General features: G+C 50.0%; 1 protein-coding gene across 2 annotated transcripts in view; it reads left to right on the top strand.

Annotated features, from left to right (window-relative positions):
• The window catches only part of PPP1R1A (protein phosphatase 1 regulatory inhibitor subunit 1A), an 83034-nt gene that overhangs the window by 43339 nt on the left and 22413 nt on the right, over nucleotides 1-17282 (top strand). For both annotated transcript variants that reach the window (XM_084610393.1, XM_084610392.1), the window contains exons 2-3: nucleotides 943-1003; nucleotides 16820-16857. In XM_084610393.1, coding sequence (XP_084466519.1) covers nucleotides 943-1003; nucleotides 16820-16857 — 99 coding nt within the window. The remainder of the gene's footprint in view (nucleotides 1-942; nucleotides 1004-16819; nucleotides 16858-17282) is intronic.

The following is a 17282-nucleotide window of genomic DNA, read 5'->3' as shown; positions in this document are numbered from 1 at the left end:
CATTTCCCCCCGTGAAAAGTTTAGCCATTCTGCTGCAATTTTCCTTTGAAAAACAGTTTTGTTTCTGGTGAAAAACTGGAAAAAAAAACAGATTTAAACCAAAATATCTCAGCTTTTGGGGTTTTGTATTTTTGACAAAAACCCATTTTCAATGGAAATGGAAATTATTTTTTGAAAATTTCCATTTGGTCCAAAAGCCATTTTCCATCCAAAAATATTAATGGAAATTTTTGGACAGCTCTAGTCAATATTGCTGCATGTTGCCATGTTAGATACACTAACGGAGGAGTGAGACTGGGCTTGTGGTTCAAGACAGGAGACCTGGATTCTATACTCATGTTTGCCATCAATTTTATGTGTGACCATGGGCCTCTCTCATGCCTCAGTTTCCCCATCTATAAAGTGGTGACAACATTCTTTCTCTACCTGCCCAGGGGAGGAGTCATTTATATTTGTACGGTGCTTTGGGATCCTCAGCTGGGAGGTGATACAGAACCAGAATCCCAGAGCGAACTCCCACCTCCTTGCAACTTTATGGTTGTATGAAATCCTCCCCCAGATGCAGATTTGGGGGTTTGAGGCATCTCTAATTAATGCTGTGCTAAATATCAGCCCACCTGCAGCTGTTGTACAAGAGACACATGGCTAGGGTGCAGTAAGTACCTACAGACAGGCAGCACCAGGCTAAACTCTGCTCTCAGCAATGTGCTGCCCACCCCGCCCTCGCCTTGGATATAGGGGGAGGGTGGGATCAGGCCTGCTGTGCACAGCAGTGCCTCTGATGGATGAGACAACGCAGTGGCCAGTTGCAAGCAGCTTGCTGCACCCGGGCAGTGGCAGGCTGACACCGCGTGTTGGGTCAGTCTCTGGGGTGCTGCCGTATTGTATTGCTTTGTCTCCTCTGATATGTAGAGATTATTTTTGTCCCCTCTCTCTGTCTAGATCCGGAGGCGCCGGCCAACTCCCGCCACCCTGGTTCTGAGCAGCGACCAGTCATCCCCAGGTGAGACCTGTAGCCAGCAGATGATTTGCAGGAATCAGTCTCTCTTCCGGAGACCCGGGGAAAACGGTTTCCTTTCTCAGGCCTGGCCCTGCGTCTGGGTGGAACTTGCAGAGTCCAGGCCCTTATGCCAGGGGCCTCTCCAGGCACACCAACCCCACTCCCTCCCCTACGGCTCCAAAACCTGCTCCCCGTTAATGAGGGGCGCAGCCCCTGGCCAGCCAGTGGGCCTGGGCAAAGGATCATGGTTAAGGGCCTGATGTACAGAAAAGCAGTCCTGGGTTCTGGCCGTGCGCCAGTGGTGAATTTTTAGGCACCACTGCTCTCGTACTGCCGCGCAGCGCATACCCCCAGACTCAGGGGGAGGGGAGACTTGCTCCCTCATCAGAGGGGGATCTCCCCCTCACTTTCCCTCCTGGCTGCTTCCCCACCCCAACCAGCACCACCTTGCTCCAGTCCAGGCTGCGCTTCCTGCTCTGCTCCCAGGGCTGGAGCAGTCACAGAGTCCCAGGGAGCTCAGCCCCCTGCCTCACCCCATCCATCTTCCGTCTCCCTTGGAAACAGCTGCCTCTGGCATCGGAGAGGCCTGGCCTGTGCTGTCCCATCCCAGGAGTCCTTGGCAGCTTCTCCCCGCACCAGGCAGCAGCTGCCTGGTTGAACTACGTGTCCCTGGGATCTGTTTGTCTGTCTCTCTGTCTGTCTAGGGAGATGTCAAGGTGGCCGCCTTCCCTCTGCTTGCAAGGGCTGCATCTGACCTGCAACGTGATGTGTAGACTCTGACAGCAGCCATGGGGCTCCCAGCCTCTGGGTTGGGGGGCAGGGATGTGGCTGGCTACTGTGCTACCCTCCCCCTCCTTGAATCTTTCCAGCTTCCCTCATCACCTTCTCCCTCTCCCTCCTTCTCTCTCCAGCTCTCTCCCTCGCTCTTCTGTTCTGTTTTTCACTGTGCTTCCCTCCCAGCCGCACGCCTGGCCCATGCAGGCTGCGCCCAGGGCCTGTCAGGTGGGGGGTTGGGGGGTGTTTCCTCTGGGCATGGGATGATTGTGTGCACCAGACATGGGGAGCAAGTTAGCAGAGAGGTTGGCATGAGCCATGCAAGTGGGTAAAAAGCAGCAGGACTCGGACAGCACTGCAGAGACCAACGACAGTGATTTCCAATGTGGACCCCACAGTCGGGTCCTGAATCCCATATTGAGGCTCTGAAATACGTGGCCTGATTGTTCTTACTTCCGACTTCCCAGTTCTTGTTGACTCGAGGGGGAGGAAGGTGATCAGCATCTTTGATACCAGGCCACTGATTTGGAAGGGGCTTGTGTTAAGGCGTTTTGTGACCTGCATGTGGTCAGATGGTTGTGGTGGCTGTATGGAGGGATAGCTCAGTGGTTTGAGCATTGGTCTGCTAAACCCAGGGTTGTGAGCTTAATCCTTGAGGGGGCCATTTAGGGATCTGGGGAAAAAATTGGGGCTTGGTCCTGCTTTGAGCAGAGGGTTGGACTAGATGATCTCCTGAGGTCCCTTCCAACCCTGATATTCTAAGTTTACAGCTCATGAGCCTGTCTGCAAAATCATGTATTTTATTTTGTTTTGTTTTGATCCAGGGACTTCCCCCCCCCATACCTCCCCCCATGGTTACGGTGCTGTCAACTCTACCACAGTCATCACGAGTAAGGCAGGTTTGGCCCCTCCTGCTGGAGCTCTCATTAGAGGCCCCAGCTGAGAACAGGGTCCGGTCACACAGGGCACTGTACAGACAGGTGTGGGACAGTCCCTGGCCCCAGCAGTTCACTGTCTCGCATGCAGCACGGTGGTAGTGTAGAAGTTGGAATGGAGATTCGACAAACTCATTTCATGTCAGCAGGGCCGGATTAACTTTTTGTGGGCCCAGTGCCAAACATATTTGTGGGGAATGATTGTAAAAGGGGCCGGGGGCAAAAGCACAGTGGGGTGGGAGCTAGGGTTGGTTCCCGGAGCAAGGGGGGGGCCATGGGTAAACTGCAAGCGCAGCAGGGCTAGGGACGGTGTAAACAGGATCCCCCTCCCACCCCTGCCCACATAAAGCGGGTACCTACCTGGTTCTAGCCCAGTCTCTTCGTCTCTCTCTGCACGGAGCTGCCCCCTCCTGCAGCAGCAGGACAGGCTTTCTTCCAGCCCTCTGGGGTGGGTGTTGGGAGTGGGGGGAGAGGAGGCTAATGTGGTTACTCCTATAACCGGACTTTTAGTTTCCACTCAGCACTGCTAACCGGACACTCAGGTCCCATTTTCTACTGGAGTTTTCAGTCTAAAACTGGATACCTGGCAACAGGGCCGCCAGAAAACCCTGAGCGGAGGGGAAGGGGCAAACAATCATTTTTAAGCAGTGGGGGGGGAAGCAAGTGGTGGGTGGGCTAGGGAGTGGAGAGGAGCTAGCGGGCAGGGCCATGTCTGTTGTACTGCTACCCAGGTAGGTTGGAGACTGGGGGGATCAGTCGGCACAGTATCCCCAGCCCATATGACGTGACAGCCAGTGGTGGATTTAGAGTTAGTGGGGCCCCCCTGGCCCTGTGCTCAGCTTCATTTTTGGGGCCCCTCCTTGGGACCCCGCCAACAAAAAGAACATTCTCTCTTATCTCCCCCTGCCCCCGTTTTTCATTCTTTTTTTCTTCATCCTCCTCCTATAAGTAATAGTAAGTAAATGAAAATAAAGTGAGGTACCTTGATTGTTCTTGTAGTCTAACTTATTTTTCCACAGACCACTTAAAAATCGCAGAGGGTCTCGACGGACACTTAATGATCTTTCCAAATATTGTTTGTGCCGTTAGCTAACTATTCTAAAGAGCTTTGGATAAGAGCGCTTTATACAAAAAAATGTAAAACAATGTTGGAGTGCGGGGTCTGGCCAGGAGCTAGGGTGAGGGTGGGGGCTCAAGGTTGGGGCAGGAGGTTGGGGTGTGGAGCGCTTACCTGGGGAAGCTCCTGTTTGGTGCGAGGGGTGCAAGTGGGAATGGGAGGGGGGTGCAGGAGCTCCCGTTTGGTGCTCAGGGTGGGGTATGTGTGGGGGGTGCAGGAGTCAGGACGGAGGCTGGGGAGGTGTGAGGGGGGTGCAGAAGTTGGGCAGGGGGTTGGGGAGGTGTGAGGGGGTGCAGGAGTTGGGACTGGGGATGTGGGCTGGGGTCATGGGGGTGCTCACGGCAGGGGCTGGAGGGGGTAGCCCCGATTCCAGCCCCATCTCCAAGGTCCCACCCCCCCCCCCCACCCCACCCCACCCCAGAGCAGCCAGCATGCTGAGGCTCTGCTCTTCCCCCTCCCTCCTGCAGGCAAACAGCTGATCGGTGGCTGGGAGATGGGGAGGGGAGGGAATGCAGCATGCTAGGAGAAGCAGGGGAGGAGCTTGGCTGCTGGCAGAGCCTGTCCTGCTGCAACAGGAGCCAGCAGCATCAAGCTTCTGCCCCCACAGGAGACAGCGGGGGGCAGAGAAGAGCAGGCCAGGCCAGGGCCCCTTTGGACTGTGGGCCCAGCACCATGGTGGTAAATCCAGTACTGCATGTCAGGGCTGCCTAGCTGGAGGGGAACAAATTTCAGACAGTGCTTGAGTCCTAAAAAAAGAGCGCTGGAGCCCCCAGTCCCAGCTCCCTGCTCCGAAGGAGAAATGACTAGCACTGTCCTGGAGCAGGGAGCTGGTCAGAAACGCTGTTCTGGAGCCTTTTGGCGTGATTGACTTGCTAGTTCTAAGTCCAGCTACACTGGGATTCAAAGCAGTGACCAACAAGCAAAAGGCTCATTAGTGACACTCCAAGCTGCTTTCTGGAAAGAAACATTTATTAAATTCCTGGTGCCCATGGAGTAACCCTGCCCCTGAATTGGTTCTAGCTAGAAAGAGTCGGGCAAGGAGCAAACTCTCAGTGGTTTGCAACAGCTCCCCCAAAGAAACTATATTGCAAAGCTAACCACAATAGAGCATTTCTTCGAAGGCTGGATGCTGCTCACTCACTGGGAAAAGAACTTGTAAGACTGTATGTAATAGCATGACCTGGTGACTCCCACTAACAACACAGAACCAGAGCTGGGTGAACTTTTTCAGACAATAGTTCAGGGGTGGCCAAACTTACTGGCCCGCCGAGGTACATACTACAATCTTCAGAAGTTCAAGAGCTGGGGCACATCTTCTGGAAGCCATGGGTTGGGGCTTCAGCCCTGCTCCTGCTGAAGCCCCTAGCCCTGGTAGATGACTCCTGCAGGGCTGATGCCCCAAGACTCCCCTCCCTTCTGCACAGAAGCCCTGAGACCCCACTCCCTGCTGGGCAGAAACCCTTACCACCCGACCCCGCTGCAAGGCAGAGGTCCCAAGCTCCCCCGTCTCCCAGTCACACTTTGGCCACCCCTGCAATAGTTTATTCAACAAAAAAATCAGTTTTAGGTTGACTGAAGCTATTCATGAATTCAGGCGGAATTCAGCAAATAATTTCTGCTGTTAAAAAAAATATTTTTTTTTAAATTGAAACTTTTTACACTTTCAAAATGAAACATTTTGACTTTTACTTTCGAAAGGATGTTCTGTTTCAGAATGTAGCTAGAGTAATTTAAAAAGCAAAACAAAAGAGGAAAAATCACCCGAAAACAAAAGAAACCTGAACATTTTCTGTTTCGGATCAGCACAAGCCAAACAGAAATTCTGATTTTTTGGTTCAGCCAGTGAATGAAAAAATCCGTTATTCATCCAGCTCTATAGAGATTGCATTGTTACAGTGTTTCCTGGATGCCTGCCATAAATTTTCCAGCTGGTTTTAATTCCATCAAATTATTTTTGATGGAAAATTGGATTTTTGACTAAATAATAGCAGACCAAAGAGTCTGCTTTCAGAGGGAAACCACATTTTTTGTCAAAAAAACAAACACCTGAAAACAAATATTTCAATTCAGAGAGCCTGCTGTAGTGCCTCATGGGAGCTGTGGTTTGTTTCCTCATCTCCCCATTCTCCTCTATGAGCTGGGCTGGACTATGTCTCCCAAGATACACAAGGACTTCATAATGCAACTGCCTCCCCTCACCAGCTGGGAGCTGCTGTCTGACCAGGGCCTGGCCTACAGAGGGGAATGGGAGTTTGGAGCACTCAGACTGCAGATCTCATGAGGCATTTCCAAATTGAAATACTTTGTTTCCCACCAAAAAGTTGAAATTTTCTGCCCCCCAAAAAGCCCATTTTCCAATTATCTCTCCTAGATTTTTCTTTTCAGAACTTGGTGCCACCGTTCCTAGTGCTCACCCCTCCTCACCTCCCTGGGCCTGTCCCTGCTGGATAGCTTCCTGCCTTCTGATACGTGCAAACCATTAGCTGGTCTCCCTTCATGTTAGTTGGTTCAGGTGAGAGTGTTTTCTGTTGTAGGCCAAGCTAGTACGACTCCCTTTGGCTTGCTTTTTGTGCCCAGCTCTAGGGAAGGAGTCACTGCTTGCTAATTCCTAACACAGAACAGCCAGGGTCACTCTCACACTCATGCGTTCCATTAAAATGGCAGCTGTTGCTTGGATTTGGGTTGCAATCCCTCCCAGTGCAATGCTCTGCTCTGCGCCTCTAGGGGCCAGGAAAGGCCTCGCCTCTTTCTGGGAGCAGCACTGCTGGCAGGATTTAGCTGCTGTTCTGACTAAGGCCCCAGCTCCCTCCACTCCACTGACAAATGAGCTGTGACACGCTGCTGAGACCCACAGAGGGCTGCAGTCTTTTAAAAACACTCCTGGGCGATCAAATATGAATGAGCTTGCAATGCTGCGGCCACTCACTCCCTCACTCTCCAAGGGGCTGAGCAGAACCCCCTTGCAGATGAAGGGAAAGCAGCTATGGACCAGCGGCAGACAGATTTTCAAATGCCAAGTCCCTCACTGGGGCTGGAGCCATTGATTTGGATCCAGGTTTCAAACATCCCAAAAGCCCGTGGCATTTGGATCTGGGGGTTTGGTTCGGCCCGTTAAAAAATGCCAGAGCCAGCGAGATTCCTAGAGCTGCACAAATGAAGTCTATGCAAACAAAAATGAATTGAATGCATGGAGCTGAGAGGAACTGGCAGGTGGACCAAGCTCATTTGTGCTGTAATTGGTCTGTCTTTCCTGCTAACCCCTTTGCAGCCATGATACCCTCTGATGCACACAATGCAGGTATTCTCCCTGCAGCCAGATTGCAGGGAGAAGGCTCCACGCTCTGTCTCTTACCATGAAAGGAGCTGGCAGACACGCTCCATCAGCCAGGGTAAACTCTCCGTCTCGGAGAGATGGAAAGTGACAGCAGGAACGAAATGTTAACGATGGGAGATTTAGCATAGCCAGAGCCACACCAGGCCCTTGCTGCCTTCCGTGATCCAATTCACGGGTTCTGCAGGGCTCAGGCATCCTTGCAACCTGCCACACAACTGTAAAGAGAGGGAGTGGCATCCACAGGACTCTTGCATTGAGCTGTGTGAGCCACCATTGTGCCAGTCTCTTTCTGTGATGATTGCCTCCTTGTTCTCCAGAATCTCAGTTTTCATTAAAAATATACTAAGGGCCAGATCCTCAGCTGATGCAACCTGAGCACAGCACCAGTGCAGTCAGTTATCAGCGAGTGTAACAAATGCAGTGATATTCACTTGAGTGTGCACAGACTGGAGCAGTGGCTGTAAGAGGAGTGAACCACCCCCATTCATCTCAATGGGTGTTGACTCTGAAGCCTACTAATGACATTTAAAAGAAGCAGGACCATCCTATTATGAAACTATGTGCACTGGGTCTTCTTTTGGTGTGTCAATGGGGGAGTCTGGGGAGTCAATGGGGGAGCCTGGGACCATCTTAGGTGACAGCTTCTTATTACAAAAAGAAAAGGAGTACTTGTGGCACCTTAGAGACTAACCAATTTATTAGAGCATAAGCTTTCGTGAGCTACAGCTCACTTCATCGGATGCATACCGTGGAAACTGCAGCAGACTTTATATATACACAGAGAATATGAAACAATACCTCCTCCCACCCCACTGTCCTGCTGGTAATAGCTTATCTAAAGTGATCATCAGGTGGGCCATTTCCAGCACAAATCCAGGTTTTCTCACCCTCCACCCCCCCACACAAATTCACTCTCCTGCTGGTGATAGCCCATCCAAAGTGACAACTCTTTCCACAATGTGCATGACAATCAAGTTGGGCTATTTCCTGCACAAATCCAGGTTTTCTCACATCCCCCCCACCCCCATACACACACAAACTCACTCTCCTGCTGGTAATAGCTCATCCAAACTGACCACTCTTCAAGTTTAAATCCAAGTTAAACCAGAACATCACGGGGGGAGGGGGTAGGAAAAAACAAGAGGAAACAGGCTACCTTGCATAATGACTTAGCCACTCCCAGCTAAGACTGGGTTAGCTGCTGCTGAGGGAATTGTGTTCTCTATAGCGGCTGGCTAAGCCCTGTCTTTACGAGAGAGTTACATCCATTGTACTTTACCTCACTGTCGTTATCTTGACGGTTATTAGCACAAGCCAGTGCCTTCACACTCAGCAGGCACACGTGTGGCAATTGGCGTGCTCCTGGAGAGACACGGGTTGGTCCCAGAGCTTCCTTCTGAGCAAGATACACACTAGATGGGAGCACTGTAAGATCCTTTAATACTTTGCCAGGTATGACAGAGGTTAACTTAACTAAGGTATGTGTTACACATTGCCACCTAGTGGCTGAACTGTATAATACAGGTTTCAGAGTAGCAGCCGTGTTAGTCTGTATTCGCAAAAAGAAAAGGAGGACTTGTGGCACCTTAGAGACTAACCAATTGATTTGAGCATGAGCTTTCGTGAGCTACAGCTCACTTCATCGGATGCATAATTAAAGTGGAAAATACAGTGAGGATGTTTTTATACACACAGACCATGAAAAATGGGTGTTTATCACTTCAAAAGGTTTTCTCCCCCCCACCCCACCCCACTCTCCTGCTGGTAATAGCTTATCTAAAGTGATCACTCTCCTTACAATGTGTATGATAATCAAGGCGGGCCATTTCCAGCACAAATCCAGGGTTTAACAAGAACATCTGGGGGGGGGGGAGTAGGAGAAAACAAGGGGAAATAGGTTACCTTGCATAATGACTTAGCCACTCCCAGTCTCCATTCAAGCCTAAGTTAATTGTATCCAATTTGCAAATGAATTCCAATTCAGCAGTCTCTCGCTGGAGTCTGAATTTGAAGTTTTTCTGTTGTAATATCGCAACTTTCATGTCTGTGATTGCGTGACCAGAGAGATTGAAGTGTTCTCCGACTGGTTTATGAATGTTATAATTCTTGACATCTGATTTGTGCCCATTTATTCTTTTACGTAGAGACTGTCCAGTTTAACCAATGTACATGGCAGAGGGGCATTGCTGGCACATGATGGCATATATCACATTGGTAGATGTGCAGGTGAACGAGCCTCTGATAGTGTGGCTGATGTTATTAGGCCCTGTGATGGTGTCCCCTGAATAGATATGTGGGCACAGCTGGCAACGGGCTTTGTTGCAAGGATAGGTTCCTGGATTAGTGGTTCTGTTGTGTGGTATGTGGTTGTTGGTGAGTATTTGCTTCAGGTTGGGGGGCTGTCTGTAGGCAAGGACTGGCCTGTCTCCCAAGATTTGTGAGAGTGATGGGTCGTCCTTCAGGATGGGTTGTGCATTCCATTACATCTCCCCCTTTAAGTTCTACATTCCTGCCATTTACAAAGTTTACGCTATCACGCTATCTTTGAAGCTCAGCATGTATTAGTCTGTTAAATGCCTCTGAATCATAGTGATTTTCTAATTACATGACCCAAACACATAACAGCTTGCTCATCTGGCTGTCCATTAATTGCAATGATTGGCTATGTTCAGTTTGGAATCCTTGTGTTTTCTTCTTCTGTATCCGCCATCTGTAGGGTTTGCTCTGTTGATCTTTCTGAAGAACAAACTGTATATGTCGATGGTTTCTGTTGAACTCTCCACTGTTGGTCTCAATCACATATGATCTGGGCGATGAATTCTTTTTCTTTACAATAGCTGGACCTATCCATCCTTTTTCTGCATCCAATTTGACACAAACACAGTCACCAGGTTCTAGACCCAGGTGTTTTCTGAGTGACAGCTGTTGTAAAAGTGTTTTTAGGGTCTTTTTGCCTTTTTATCCAATTTGGCTACTGTTTTCATGTCTGGCCACTTTCGAGATAGTTTCTGTTCCAAAGTTGGAACAATAGTTCTGAGCTGTCTTCCCATCAGGAGTTGTGATGGACTATATCCAGTAGCCACTACTGGTGTTGATCTGTAACTCATAAGAGCAAGGAATGGATCTTCCTGCTGTAGGATTTTGTTGGCTGCCTATACAGTTTATCTCAGCCTCTCTGTTCAATTATGGCTAATGTGGGTTAAGTCTGTAGCTTCTGTGAAAGATGTGTTAACCCGATCTTTTATAAAGGAGAGAGCTTTTATAAAACATTCAGCATTTTCTCTGATGAAAACATTCTCTTTCATAAACCACATTTCTCTGAGGTATAAAATATGCATCAAACATAGCCAGAACCATTTCATAGTCATCTTTGTGACTGTCTTCAGTAAAGTCAAAGGATTTGCCTGCTGCCCAATAGCATAAACAAAGAAAATACCTGAATATCTTCAGGTTCACTGTGGAACTTGGCAGCAATGCAAAATCTTGCAAAATCTTGTGTTCAGTCTGTCCATTCTGAAGGTTTGTCAAAGCTGAAGTTCTCTGGGGCATTGAAGAGTGGCACTTTGATGAGATCCTGCAAGCTTTGTTGCTTTGTTCCTTCTGTTTCCAACTTTTGTTGCTGTTTCCCTTCTGTTTCTGTTCTTAGTTTATTTCTGATGCCATGTCATGCTCCTGTACCAGACATGGTCTGGTCACAGAGCTTCCTTCTGAGCAAGATACACAACCAGATATGTGCACTATTAGTCTATTCAATGATCCGGGATGTATGGCTGAGGTTAGGCTAAATAAGTTAGGTTACACACAGCACTGCCTAGTGGCTGAACAGTATAATACCGTTTAGGATTCCCTTACAGTAATGGACTTGCTGTTACATCCCAGACTGCACTCAGTTGTCTTAATCCCAGAATCCCCAGCACTGCTCCAAACAACAGTTCATTGAGGGTGATTTCACATGGCCTTCTGGGCAAGTGCCCAAGTAACATGCGACCAAACAACTAACAAAGTTACCATGGACAATAAAGAGGAAGGGGTGCAGATCAGGATAAGGAAAGAACAAATCCGAGATCTTCTGACTAGTTTGAAGGAATTCAAATCAGCAGGACCAGATGCTATTCAGCCCAGGGTACTGAAGGAATTAGCTGAAGCCACTGGCAATAATATTTACAAACTCATGGATGACAGGAGAGGTCCCAGATGACTGGAGAAGGGCTAACCTAGGGCCCATCTTTAAAAGGGGGGAAAGGAGGAACCAGGGAACTATAGACCAGTCAGTCTGACATTTTACCTGGGAAGCTACTACAGCAATGTATAAATAAAGTCCTACCAATTTACAGCCATGAAAAATGCATCACGGACCGTGAAATCTGGTCTCCCCTGGTGAAATCTGGTCTTTTGTGTGCTTTTATCCTATACTATACAGATTTCACGGGGGAGACCAGCATTTCTCAAACTGGGGGGGGGCCTGACTCAAAAGGGAATTGCAGGGGGGTTGCAAGGTTATTTTAGGGGGATTGTGGTATTGCCCCCCTTATCTATGCGCTGCCTTTCAGAGCTGGGTGGCTGGAGAGATCTGGTTGTTGGCCAGGTGCCCAGCTCTGAAGGGAGCGCCCCGGGGCCAGCAGTGCAGAAGTGAGGGTGGCAATACCGTGCTATGCCATCCTTCTGTGCTGCTGCTGGCGGCGGCTCTGCCTTCAGAGCTGGGCTCTCGACCAGCAGCCATCGCTTTCCAGCTGCCCAGCTCTGAAGGCAGCGCCGCCGCCAGCAGCAGCGCAGAAGTAAGGGTAGCAGCACCGCGACCCCCTTACATTAACTTTGCGACCACCCCACAACTCCTTCTTGGGTCAGGACTCCTACAGTTATAACACTCTGAAATTTCAGGTTTAAATCATGACATTTATGATTTTTCAAATCCTATGACTGTGAAATTGACCAAAATGGACTGTGAATTTGGTAGGGCCCTATGTATAAAACATTCAATTTGCAAATACCTGGATGATGAAGGGGTAATCTCTAAAAGAAAAGGAGTACTTGTGGCACCTTAGAGACTAACCAATTTATTTGAGCATGAGCTTTCGTGAGCTACAGCTCACTTCATCGGATGCATACCGTGGAAACTGCAGCAGACTTTATATACACACAGAGAATATGAAACAATACCTCCTCCCACCCCACTGTCCTGCTGGTAATAGCTTATCTAAAGTGATCATCAAGATGGGCCATTTCCAGCACAAATCCAGGTTTTCTCACCCTCCACCCCCCCCACACACAAACTCACTCTCCTGCTGGTAATAGCCCATCCAAAGTGACAACTCTCTACACAATGTGCATGATAATCAAGGTGGGCCATTTCCTGCACAAATCCAGGTTCTCTCACCCCCTCACCCCCCTCCAAAAAACCCACACACAAACTCACTATCCTGCTGGTAATAGCTCATCCAAAGTGACCACTCTCCCTACAATGTGCATGATAATCAAGGTGGGCCATTTCCAGCACAAATCCAGGTTTTCTCACCCCCCCCCCCACCCCCATACACACACAAACTCACTCTCCTGCTGGCAATAGCTCATCCAAACTGACCACTCTCCAAGTTTAAATCCAAGTTTAACCAGAATGTCCGGGGGGGGGGGGGGAGAGGTTAGGAAAAAACAAGGGGAAATAGGCTACCTTGCATAATGACTTAGCCACTCCCAGTCTCTATTTAAGCCTAAATTAATAGTATCCAATTTGCAAATGAATTCCAATTCAGCAGTTTCTCGCTGGAGTCCGGATTTGAAGTTTTTTTGTTTTAAGATAGCGACCTTCATGTCTGTGATTGCGTGACCAGAGAGATTGAAGTGTTCTCCGACTGGTTTATGAATGTTATAATTCTTGACATCTGATTTGTGTCCATTTATTCTTTTACGTAGAGACTGTCCAGTTTGACCAACGTAAATGGCAGAGGGGCATTGCTGGCACATGATGGCATATATCACATTGGTGGATGTGCAGGTGAACGAGCCTCTGATAGTGTGGCTGATGTTATTAGGCCCTGTGATGGTGTCCCCTGAATAGATATGTGGGCACAGTTGGCAACGGGCTTTGTTGCAAGGATAAGTTCCTGGGTTAGTGGTTCTGTTGTGTGGTATGTGGTTGTTGGTGAGTATTTGCTTCAGGTTGCGGGGCTGTCAGACAGTTTGGATGAGCTATTGCCAGCAGGAGAGTGAGTTTGTGTGTGTATGGGGGTTGGGGGGGTGAGAAAACCTGGATTTGTGCTGGAAATGGCCCAACTTGATGATCACTTTAGATAAGCTATTACCAGCAGGACAGTGGGGTGGGGGGAGGTATTGTTTTATGATCTCTGTGTGTATATAAAGTCTGCTGCAGTTTCCACGGTATGCATCCGATGAAGTGAGCTGTAGCTCACGAAAGCTCATGCTCAAATAAATTGGTTAGTCTCTAAGGTGCCACAAGTACTCCTTTTCTTTTTGCGAATACAGACTAACACGGCTGTTACTCTGAAAAGGGGTAATCTCTAGCAGCCAGCATGGATTTACCCAAAACAAATCATGCCAAACCAGCATGGTTTCCTTCTTTGACAGAGTAACTGGTTTGATAGATCACACCTGGACTTCAGCAAGGCTTTGGACAAAGCCCCTCATGACATTCTGAGAAGTAAGCTGGAGAAATGCAGGCTCAACAGAACTACCATTGAGTGGATATATAATTAGTCGAACAACCACAAACAAAGAGTAACTATGATGTCAGATTAGAGGGAGGTCTCAAGTGGGGTTCCACAGGATCTGTTCTGGGTCTGGTGTTGTTTAACATCTTTATTAATGACCTGGTTGTAGCTATAGAGAGCATACTGATCAAGTCTGCAGATGACACAAAGTTGCGGGGCAGGGGTGGGGGGTTCCCTGGGGTTCAACCTGGAACTGGAGTACCACTGTGCCCCCTTAACTCTCCAGCCTGGGCTGTCTCACACAATGCTTTGCTAGTGACAAGCAGCAAACCCCTCCAGGTGTTGTTATTACTCAGCACAACAGTAGGTGTAGCCTCACACCCAGCTAGATTGCATGAAGGCACCCAAAGGGGGTTCCTAAAGTTACCCACACTGAATTCTGTCAAGGCCGTACCATGAGGTGGGCTCTGGTGTGGAGTTTCTATGATGATGTCAGAGTGCCTGTAAGTGCCTTTGTTTTTGGTTTGTTTTTCATGGTCATCTACACTTTATTTGGGGGTGGGTTTAACAAGTATCTGCTCTACAACACAACTATCCCCCTTCAACCTAGAGTATAGGGTACAATTGTTGTCTGAGCTGCATTTCCTGTATGGCAGTACAAACCTGCAACATAGTCAGTTAGAACCTTGTTCTGGCGCCCCTCCCCCCATCCATCCGTTACATGTCACTTGATGTTTGTATCAAACCCAAAACATACCTTTAGATAGGCTTGGCAGAATTAGATTTTTATCAGTAAATGTCGATAAACTTGAGCATTGGCCTGCTAAACCCAGGGTTGTGAGTTCAATCCTTGAGGGGGCTGTTAAGTTGATCTGGGGCAAAAAATGGGGATTGCTCCTGCTTTGAGCAGGGGGTTGGACTAGATGATCTCCTGAGGTCTCTTCCAACCCTGATATTCTGTGATTCTGTGAAAGCCTCTCATCAATCACACAGAGAAAGGCACCAGCCATTTCCCCCCAGCTCCCTGACCTTGCATCCCTAAGCTGTGCCGTCTTGCCTGGATCTGAAGCCAGTGTAAATGCAACACTCTGTTTTGTTTCCCAGGCAACCGAGATGCTACTGGTTGGGTACCCATTGCTGAGTGGGAAAGTGTTTTAAAACCAGGGGATTTTTTTAGTCTGTTGGAGCAGAAATTGTCATGGCGACAGCATCCCAGCTCAGTCCTGGTGGGAGGTGGAGAGACACAGGCAGAGAGCCCATGGAATCTCACACATGTACACCCTCCCCTGCTGTGCTCTCTGTGACCCAGCAGGGAGGGGGGAGTGTTGACCTGGGAACGTGGCAGGGGAGTTTCACTGGGGATGGGAGACCTGAGAGCCTGTAACCTGAGCCAGGAGGGGGAGGGGGAGGGAGGAGGTAACTCCTCTGCCCGGGAAACTGGACAAAGGCTGCAGGAGAGAGCCTGCTGGGGGGTGGGGGGGGGGTTGTTTTCAGTTTGGTGCTGGGTGGTGGAACGCAGGGAACCCCAGGGCTGGAGTCTAAGCTCCCTGCCCCCCAGAAGGACTTGACTGAGGGGTTCTGGTTGTACCCCAAGCTCTGTTTTAGACTGTGTTCCTATTGTCCAATAAACCTTCCGTTATCCTGGCTGGCTGAGAGTTACAGTGAATCCCAGAAAGAGGGGAGCAGTCCGCCGGACTCCCCCACACTCCGTGACACTCTCCCCACACACTCTGTATACACCCCACACAGACGACCACCCACAAATACACCCATTCCATAGGCACTCTGTGCAAAGAGAGGGCCCCCCCCACACACACACATGCTCTGGGAGGCTCATCCTGTCCCCACCCTGCCCCTGTGCCTGGGAGGAGAGGGGGCTACTCACCCAGGCTGCCCAGCAGGGACTCGGCTCTACAGGCAAAACCCACCTCTCCAGGGAAACCTGGGAACAAAGTGAGCGGGCTGGGCCTGATCCCGATCTCAGCCACACTGCGGCAAATCGTCAGCAAGTGAAGCTGCTTCAGGGTGAGTCCGGCAGCGTGAGGTCTGCTGTGCCATGTGTCCCACACCAGCATGGGCTGTGGTGCCCTGGCACAAAGACTCCATTGCTGGGCGCTAGGAGCCAGCATGCTCCCTGGGACTGAGCCAATGCATTTCACCAGCAATAAAGTGAGACTCCTGGCCAGGGACTGACCTGCTGCTGCCCTGCCCAGTTCTCAGTGGCGGCAGGCGGCAGAACGAGGAGCAATGGTCTCAAGTTGCAGTGGGGGAGGTCTAGGTTGGATATTAGGAAACACTATTTCACTAGGAGGGTGGTGAAACACTGGAATGGGTTATCTAGGGAGGTGGTGGAATCTCCTTCCTTAGAGGTTTTTAAGGTCAGGCTTGACAAAGCCCTGGCTGGGATGATTTAGTTGGGGGTTGGTCCTGCCTTGAGCAGGGGGTTGGACTAGATATCTCCTGAGGGCTCTTCCAACCCTAATCTTCTACGATTCTATAATTCTAAGTGGGCAAAAAGTGCTCCCGTGCTGACTGGGTGGTGTTTGGCACCCACTTTGCGGTGGTGGGAATGACACATGAGGGGCGTGTCAGTCGGGCCCAGCCTCTGGCTGCTTGATGGGGCAGAAAGAGTGTCTGAGCAAATAGCCCAGCTGTTTCCCCCTTTGTAGACCAGGGCTGAGCCCCCTGACCTGCCCCCTCTCTCACTGGGGTGCTGCGATGAAGTTAATCCATATTTCTGCAGCATTTTGAGATCCCCAGCTGAGGACAGTATGGAAATGCAAAGGATTCCTACGGTCAGCGGGGAGGGGGTTAGTGGTTTGAATGCAGTGTGTTATAAAGCAGCTGCTGAAGATCCCCAGGGCTGGACCTTCCCCTGAGCATCCACCTGGGTGTGACCAGCTCCTGGAGTCTTCTCTCTATTAACCTGTTGCTCCTTTTCTCTCCCACCCCCCATTCTTTTTCTCCCCATTTCCACGTGCCCCCTCTGCCCCACAGAAATTGACGAGGACCGGCTCCCCAACCCATTGCTGAAGGTAGGTGCCTCCTTGTCTCATGGATCCTCCTCTGGTGGTTTGGAAGGGGCTGGCAGTCCTGCACACGGGCGCCCATCAGGGGAGCCCTGCACGGTAGGACTCTGCATGCCTTGCATTTCCTAGCAGGATCATGCCTGAGTCTCACGTTCCTGGTCAGCCCAGAGCAGCAGGGCAGAGCGGTTCTGTCAGTCGGGTCAGCCTAGCCTGATCCCTGGGCCCAGCGGGCCACGAGGCTGCCATTCTTGGAGAACAGTGGCGTAGGGAGTGCAGACGAGGAGAGGCCATTGGGCTGCTCCCAGGACCCAGCTCCCCCAGGCGACTCCAGACCTGAGCTAGCAGGCAGGAGAGACTGTGTGCGGGAGCAGGGGCAGGGGTAAAGGAAGTGTGGGAGTCTGCGTGTGGTGTGTGAATGTGCACGTGCCTAG

Source organism: Lepidochelys olivacea, assembly GCF_965140295.1.
Source record: "Lepidochelys olivacea isolate rLepOli2 genome assembly, chromosome: 20".
Taxonomy (NCBI): domain Eukaryota; kingdom Metazoa; phylum Chordata; order Testudines; family Cheloniidae; genus Lepidochelys; species Lepidochelys olivacea.
The sequence above is the reverse complement of the archived record's forward strand: the minus strand, read 5'-3'. Positions and strand labels throughout refer to the sequence as shown.